This window comes from Sinocyclocheilus anshuiensis, unplaced genomic scaffold (assembly GCF_001515605.1).
Source record: "Sinocyclocheilus anshuiensis isolate Anshui unplaced genomic scaffold, SAMN03320099.WGS_v1.1 scaffold772, whole genome shotgun sequence".
NCBI classification, from domain to species: Eukaryota; Metazoa; Chordata; class Actinopteri; order Cypriniformes; family Cyprinidae; genus Sinocyclocheilus; species Sinocyclocheilus anshuiensis.
In genome coordinates this window covers 497041-506038 of record NW_015558592.1, presented here as the reverse complement: position 1 = coordinate 506038, position 8998 = coordinate 497041, and the positions used below count along the sequence as shown (strand labels likewise).

At 35.9% G+C, this 8998-nt stretch overlaps 1 protein-coding gene across 1 annotated transcript in view; it reads right to left on the bottom strand.

The window, feature by feature from the left end:
- LOC107679987 (integral membrane protein GPR137B-like) overlaps positions 1 to 8998 on the bottom strand; it is a 31986-nt gene that overhangs the window by 4769 nt on the left and 18219 nt on the right. The window contains exons 2-4 of the mRNA XM_016475721.1: positions 2641 to 2690; positions 456 to 684; positions 147 to 250 (exon numbers count right to left, since the gene is read on the bottom strand). Of these exons, the coding sequence (XP_016331207.1) occupies positions 147 to 250; positions 456 to 684; positions 2641 to 2690 (383 nt within the window). The remainder of the gene's footprint in view (positions 1 to 146; positions 251 to 455; positions 685 to 2640; positions 2691 to 8998) is intronic.

Here is an 8998-nt window from a genome sequence, read left to right as displayed (position 1 = left end):
CGCCCCACCGATAAAAACAGACCGTTCTGCAGAGAGGCTCAAAAACAGGATAGAAAATAGCCTATTACATCTAAATTATGATGTTTTTTTGATGTTAAATCACACTAACATTATAAATGAACCTCAGAGAACATTATATTCATAACCCTTCAGGAGAAAGAGCCACCACAACCAGGTTATAACAGGCTCTGGAAGTGTACAGGAGGATAACTGCCGCCCCAATGGCCGTGGCCTGGCATACTGATGTCCCCTGGATCACAATCACAAAGATCACCACATTTAGACAGAAGAGCAAGTACTTTTTCAACACCACTCAAAACAATTAGTTATGATTGCACTGTCTGAAACCGCTGAAAATAATACTGAAAATGCCGCACTGTCCTGTTCTGAATCCAAATATGAAGTAAGCCAGTATGCAAAAATCTCCAAATCCAACCGCATCCCTGTCCACTTACCTTTGACTCCAGGTAGATGTTGGCAGAAGACATTTTAGCGATCTTGAAGATGCAGATGGCAAGTGAGATCGCACAGAGAACAAAGAGGCTGTCATTAACCAGAACTCGTGCCAGAACGGCATCCTTCACCTGACTCTCACCCGCATCACCCTGAACCAGCATGGCACACGTCACATTCACCACCAGGAAAAAAACACTGGCCAGCAGAAATCCTAGACGCAGGGGCACCCTATCGAGAGTAGAGAGAAAAATTATTTTAGAGAAGAATAAATAAATAAATGAAATGAATGTGTCATAGGTGAATTATGTGAACAACTTAAACATCTATATTTTATAATATAAAATATAATATAATACAATTTTTTACCCTCTTCTGTTGAAGAAAATCAAGCTCTGTCCCATAATACTTCATGCTCAATATATCATATTGAATAATAGATGAAAGCTCAAAGACAATGAACTGATAAGCGTAGTCAACCAGTTGCTTAGCTCAGTCTGGGCCATGTGTCAATCCTCTCCTCTGCCCCCTTCCCCCTCCATTCCACCACATGCCCTCCTCCTACTCATCCTGACTCAGATGGGGATGGGTGGGATTTGATCTCCAAGCTTTTCACTCGGCATCAGACTCTAATAACCTGATCAAAGCCCGTATTTGTACAGACTGATGCTCCAAATGGAAAAACTAACAAGTCTGTAATAAGTTGGCTCAAACTTCTTTAGTCTTTTGATATTTCAACCAAAAGAAAAATTCTAAATTCTCCTAAATTCACCCAAAAATTCTCACTCTAATGTTGTTCCAAAGCTGTATGATTTCTGTTCTTGTGTGGAACATGAATAAATGAGTACTAGGGCAATCAAACTCCAAAATAAAAAAAACACACAAAATAGTGACATAAAAGTACCAAAAAACAAATTCCAAATCTTCTGAGGCCATATGATACCTAGTCAAACACAGTGCAATGTGTCTTGATGTACCATATTTGAACATGAAAAATTGAGATTTGAGTGTTACAAGCGAGGGAAGAAGTGACTCATATTTCGGCCTTTTCCTATACTGCTTCCATGGTGCTTTATTGGTATTTTGAAGCTTGACAGGCTCAGTATTCCTTCACTGTATGGAAAAGATCAGCATTAACAGTCTGCTAAAAAAAAATCATACAGGTTTTGAACAACATGTTGACATGTTAAACAAGTGTGAGTAAATGAAATGATTTTAATTTTTAGGTGAACTATCTCTTTAAATAAATGTAGTGTATAGACAGCTAAGTTTCATGGCTACAGTTTGCCTATTCTGCAAGAACCAAGAAAAAAAAAGTGAAAGAGTGAAAGTTGCACAAGATTTCAGGGGTGACAACAGTTTAGAGCACTTAAAATGTAATATGTAATAAATTGTTCATACTGGCTCCCTCTAAGCAGCCACTTAATTCATTAACAGCACTCACAGCTGTTAATGAGAAAGAAAATCTCTTACTTGTACTTGTTGAGCTCCGGGGAATACTTTGCTTTGGCTTTGAAAATCACCTGTGGGAGAGGACATAGAAAGGTTTTTATTACTTACAAACATGACCGGGACAAACACTAGCTTAGATCTTTGGTTATTTGAGCAGAGGTATTATCAGTACAGAAAAAAAGTTGTTTTCACCAGGAAACGTCTGCTATCTGTACTTCAAGCCTGCTCACAGGCCAAGTGATCTTTGAACATGAAAAATTGAGATTTGAGTGTTACAAGCGAGGGAAGAAGTGACTCATATTTCGGCCTTTTCCTATACTGCTTCCATGGTGCTTTATTGGTATTTTGAAGCTTGACAGGCTCAGTATTCCTTCACTGTATGGAAAAGATCAGCATTAACAGTCTGCTAAAAAAAAATCATACAGGTTTTGAACAACATGTTGACATGTTAAACAAGTGTGAGTAAATGAAATGATTTTAATTTTTAGGTGAACTATCTCTTTAAATAAATGTAGTGTATAGACAGCTAAGTTTCATGGCTACAGTTTGCCTATTCTGCAAGAACCAAGAAAAAAAAAGTGAAAGAGTGAAAGTTGCACAAGATTTCAGGGGTGACAACAGTTTAGAGCACTTAAAATGTAATATGTAATAAATTGTTCATACTGGCTCCCTCTAAGCAGCCACTTAATTCATTAACAGCACTCACAGCTGTTAATGAGAAAGAAAATCTCTTACTTGTACTTGTTGAGCTCCGGGGAATACTTTGCTTTGGCTTTGAAAATCACCTGTGGGAGAGGACATAGAAAGGTTTTTATTACTTACAAACATGACCGGGACAAACACTAGCTTAGATCTTTGGTTATTTGAGCAGAGGTATTATCAGTACAGAAAAAAAGTTGTTTTCACCAGGAAACGTCTGCTATCTGTACTTCAAGCCTGCTCACAGGCCAAGTGATGACTAGCCTGTGCTAATGCAAAGATAAGGACAACCAGGGACAAGGCCATATCTCTGAGTTTGTTTAAACAGAAACATCTCCTGGTTAAACAAATACCCCAAGAGCTCAATAACCAGTGAAAGTTATTGGTTATACCTGAGGTCTTTGCAACTCTAGCACTAAGGTCAACTCAAAGCAAGCACAACTACAGAGGCTTGCACAACCGTCATTGATAAGTGTTCATGGACTCTTTTCACTCTCACATGGCCCTCATGTAGTTCACACAAAGTTCATAACATCCATTAGCAGGTAATGTACACTTCAGCATATGCACTACCATTCAAAAGATAATTATTATTTTTTTTTTTAAGTAATACTTTATTCAGAAAAGACACGTTAAATTGATCAAAACATCCATTAGCAGGTGAAGTACACTCTAGCATATAAACTACAATTCAAAAGACAGTTCAGTTAGATTCCTTTTTTTTTTAAAGAAAGTAATACTTTTATTCAGAAAAGACACATTAAATTGATTGAAAGTGACAATTCAGTTTTGCCATCATAGGAATAAATGACATTTTTAAAATATACTAAACTAACTAGTAAACAGATATTTTAAATTGTAATAATATCTCCAAATGTTTCTCTTTTTACTGTATTTTTGATCAAACAAATGCAGCCTTGGTAGCATAAGAGACTTCTTTCAAAAACATTTAAAAAATTGTACCAACCTCAAATTTTTAATTGGTAGTATATGAACGCATGCATAACCGCAAACTTCAAAGTAATGATACTAGGCCACCAAGGGCCTTCTTTAGGCTCAGGCATATTAAACTCTGTACAATATAAACCACAGCAGTAATCGGCAACTAAAACAGGAACAGGAACACACCTCACCTGTAGCTTTCTGCACCTGCTTACTGAAAAGTTTATAGGGTCTGAGTTTCACATGAAAGTTGGAAAATTAAATTAGACGAAAAATGATCCATAATACAGTATTAAAATCCCTACAGTGATGATAAAAAAAAACTCTGAAGAACATTTAGAGAGTCAAAATGTAATATTTACATCATTCTGCAAAGTCTATCCCTACTGTTTTTTCCATCATGACAATCCTTGACACTAACCATTTTAACATCCTCATGGTTATGACATGATTAGCATATGGACATCCATGTTTAAATTCAATATAGATTTCTTTTCACAGTGTTCAGCAACTTGCTAATTCATTGCCAAAGGGAAATATGCTGGTAGAGAATTTAGCCAGTCACAACAGAGGTCATTTACATACACTACATTTTTTACCATCATTTTTAAATGTTTTTTGAAAAATAAAAAGTCTCCTATGCTCACCGATGCTGCTACTGTTTGATCAAAATAAGAGTAAAAACTGTGATAGTGTGAAATATTATAATTTTAATAAATGTTTTATATTTTATAACATTTTAAAATGCAATTTATTCCTGTGATGGTAAAGTTGAATTTTCAATGTTGAAAAAAGTTGTACTGCTTAATATTTTCATGGAAATCATCATTTTGTTCAGGATTTTTTCATGTTGGATAGTGGCTTTACTGTCACTTTTGTTGAAGTTATTGCATCCTTGCTGAATAAAAGTATTAACTCCTTAAAAAAAGAGCCATAAGAGTCTCTGATATTCTGGTATCTAGACATGTATAGGGCCAATTTAATGTAAATCTAAATGTTTTTTATGATTTATTTATTTACTGAAACAAATGAAAATAAGTTGGGCAAAAACACAATTTTAAAAAAGTGTAATTTTGATCACTGCATTGGGTCCTTGCTGAATAAAAGTATTAATTCCTTTTTTTTTTCTTTTTTTTTTAATCTTACAGTAATGCAAGTCATTAGCAAAACAGCCTGTTTAGTTTCAAGGAATAAAGAGGGTGGAAAATGGTCACAAAATTTAGGGTGAACCATTCCTTTAACATTATTACTGGCCTTCTGAGAAGAAAAATCAAATGCTTAAAGTGCAAAACACAACTTATTTATGGAAACTTGTGTCGATACTTGTGTTGTGTTTTGTTGTGAATCGTGCTTGTACATGTATGTCATCCTCATGTGTCTTCCTGTCAGCAGACTCCACCGGGACACGGCACAGCATGATTCAGAGTTAAACAGAAGAAAGTCTCCAAAAATAAATACAGCAAACTGCACCTCGCGTTTGTCATCTCACGAGAAAGCGGCATACTCAAGGGACCCGTGTGGCCCCGAGCTATGTGCTTTCACCTAGAAAAGGCAGCATTAAAAGCTCCTATCTATCTGCTCTCCGCTCCCCACCCCAAACCACACGGTCTTACAAGCAAAAACAAGGTCAGCACGCTCCACATTCAACACAGGCAATGCCCGCTGGCAGATTAGATATTGCAAGTTTTTGTTTGTCACAAAGTGGAGAAAGGTACAGGTCAGATATGAAAAAAAGCGAACTAATAACTAGATTTTTACATTCTCTCAAAAAATCAGTGCAAAAATCATAAAAAATAGCAGAATGCTAGGGTGTTATAAGCAGTTATTAGTGATATTCTGGACATGTGTAAGGCCAATTTTCAATGTAAAAATATTTTTCAATTATTCATTTATTTATTTGTTTGTTTAAAAAGTGAAAATAAGTTTGGCAAAAAAAAAAAAAAAGGAAAAAAAAGTTTGATGGAATTAAAACTAAAAAGCAAACAAGAAAGTGAGAGAGCACAAATAAGGATAGGCCTGTATTCTGGGCAATGACAGGCATGTTTTGGTTGGGATAAAATGTAAACTCATGATTTTTATAAGCACTCACACACACATGCCAGCTACTTTTAGCCAATCACAGAAAAGGACAAAAAAAAAAAACCAGGCAGCAGTCAGAGGGGTGATATATAATAGTGTAGGGCGATATGCTCCATAGTCATATGGTCCTATCGTCAGCCTGTGAGATCACCAATACACAATATTATCATGCTAATTTATTTAATTATTTACTTAGTTTCATATCCTGAGAGTGAACCAACTCCAGGGTAAAGGCTAAAAGCAGTCTAATGTTAGTGTAATCTATTATCTAAATATATAAAATATTTGTATTTAACATGATACCAATTTAAAAGAAACGTTCTAAGTTACTAATTATAATGATTACATTTCAGTTATTCAAATGGCAGCTAACATTACAGAAAACGAGCAAAGCACATCATCACTGACTTCAGTCTACCGCGAGTTTATGCAAAAAACACTCCCGTTAGAATCAGTGAAGCTATCTCCACTGTATGATGAATACATTTCTTATACTTACATTGCACATACATCTGCACTTTGTTGTTTATTATGAGAGAATTCACGAGAGAGCAGAATTCAGAAGAAGAAGAATTGAAGGTGCAAGCAGCGTTGAAAGGGCCCTTGCACCCGGAGCCACCTCCACACCATGGACTCAGGAAAACAGTGAATGGCGGGCAAAATGCATTTAAAGTGGTAACTATAGGAGAAATATGTCAAAGTCATTTATATGTGCCAAACTTCCTGCTGCCAGCTGGTGGCGCTATGACTATTACTGAATATTGGCATGTAGATGCCTTCAGGCCAGGACTCTTATCAAACGTGTGAAGTTTGGTGCAGATCGAACATGGTATGTTTGAGTTAGTGTAAAGCATGACATATCTTGTTGCCAACAGGTGGCGCTATGATAATAACTGAATATTGGCCTTTAGATGTCTTCAGGCCAGGCTTTTATTAAACAAGAAAGTTAGGGCAGATTGGACATTGCATGTTTTAGTTAGTATAAAACATGACATTTCCTGTTGCCAACAGGTGGCGCTATAAATTATAACTAAATATTGGCATGTAGATGTTTTCAGGCCAGGACTCTTACCAAACATGTGAAGTTTGGGGCAGATTGGACATTGTATGGCTGAGTTACAACAACTTCCTTTTCCACGGTGAAACATCGAAATTTATCAGGCTGCCATGGACACGTCCTTTAACAAAAACTCATGATCTTCGCAATTAAAATCGCAAAGCCTTTATTATCATTAAATCTCTGAGAGGAGTATGCTACAGTGTAAAACATGCCACTTCCTGTTGCCAGCAGGTGGCGCTATGACTATAACCGACTTACACTGACCAAATTTGGTGTTGATCTGATTAAATCTCTAGGAGTTCGTTAAAATACAACGCCTGAAAATGGCAAAAATGGCACAAAATTTGGCGAGAAAATTCTAAATAACTGACTTCCTGTTGGGATTCAGATTTTGCTCCAAGAGACTTCAGGCTATTGGTATTGGTGTGTTACATGTGTCTGCCGAATTTCGTACATGTACGTGAAACGTAGCTTGAGGGGCACTTCGTTGAAAGTTTATAGGTGGCGTGGCACTATCGAGCCATTTTGCCACACCCACTTCTGAAACCTATATCAGATGTAAATTTTCGCCACTTCTGGTGTGTGCAAAGTTTCATGAGTTTGAGCATGTTTAGGCCCTCAAAAATGTGATTCATTTTGGATAATAATAATAATAATAGTAATAATAACAATAATAATAAACAGAGCAATTCCGAGAGGGTCCGCGGTGCTCGGGCCCTAATAATAATAATAATCATCATCATCTTGCTATCATCAACCACAGGCGATATCTCTGACTATCGTTGATACATTATACTATTGTCTATCAGCACAACCCTAATATGTAAGCCCTTTCTGTGACCCACATGCAGACATTTGTCTCAGTTCCTTAAATGTATTTTTACCATGAGACATCCACATCACACTGAGTCATGCTTTTGAAAGTGCATAATGCTGCGGTTCGGTGTCATGAGACTTTGTAAGCTTCTTCCTCTTTTACTGATGGTGTGAAATGATATCGCTATTCATGAGGCTTGAAAATTCATGCAAGACCTTTTATTCCACGACTAAGCAAACTTTTCTTGATGTGAATACAGTCCACTTTGGTGTCGAATGACTTTTAATAAAACGTATTACAGCTATAAATCTGTTTTCTTATGAGACTTTAAGACATATTTAATAAACTATTATATAACATAAAATCAACCTAGCAAGACTAATAGCTTGTTTTATCAATAATATTAATGTCCTCTTTTTTATTTTATAATGTATTTATTTTTTGTGTTTATTTTTGAGAAAAATAAATAAATCGCATAAATACATGTATTGATTTCAAAGATTGTAAACGCCGAAGAACATGAATATTAAAAAAAAAAATTACTTTTCTTAACAAAATCCAAAGAATCTCAGTCCATAAGAATCTGTAAAGAACCAGAGACCTGGCTCTAGCTTGCTTATCCTGACAGCAGATCACATGCAACTGCTCAGTGCATATGACTGATTTACCAAACCAAAGAGAAGGAAAGCTTTCATCTGAATGGACACTGAGGCCTACTGACATGTCATTTCCTGTTTTCCTCCTTAATAATCAGAACACAACCCTGCAAACACACACTTTCCCCTTCAGTGCCTCATGTCAAGAAGGCCCAGAGGAGGTTTAAAACCAATGATTCATCTACCTACACTGGGAAACAAAACGTTTCCCTCTGGTCTGTTTAATACTTGTTTTTGTAGAAGATTGTTATTGAGAGCCCTCACTTAACACATCTAAGAGATGGTGGTTCCGCATCCTGTGTGAAGTCAGAGCAGGTCAAAACAGTAAATAGGTCAACAAACTCAGAAAGACTTGTTGGGATGGTTAGGAGCCAACCAAACTATTCCATACAGTTCAACAATTTCTGAGAGTCAGGCCGGATAAGTTTTAATCATTCAAGGGAATAGTGGGTTTCAATGCTGCAACAAACAGTGCTTTGAAAAATAACTAGCAGCAAAAAGATATTCAAAAGCTTTATTTGAGACATTTAGCAACAAGAAAATGTTCTGCTTTCAACGTTATGTCCAATTTCTATGGAAGCAAATAAGAAAAAAATAATGCTTTGGTAAATCATGATTATGACATAAAAAGTCAAAATTATGAGATACTAAATCACAGTAAAACAAAAAAAAATGCAATTTCTGAAGGATCATGTGACACTAAACTACATTTTAATAAAAAAAAATTACATTTTAAAAATGTATTAAAATAGAAACTCTTATTTTAAATTGTTACTTGTTTTACTAATTTATTATATTAATCAAATAAATGCAGCCTTGGTCAGCATAAGAGGCTTCTTT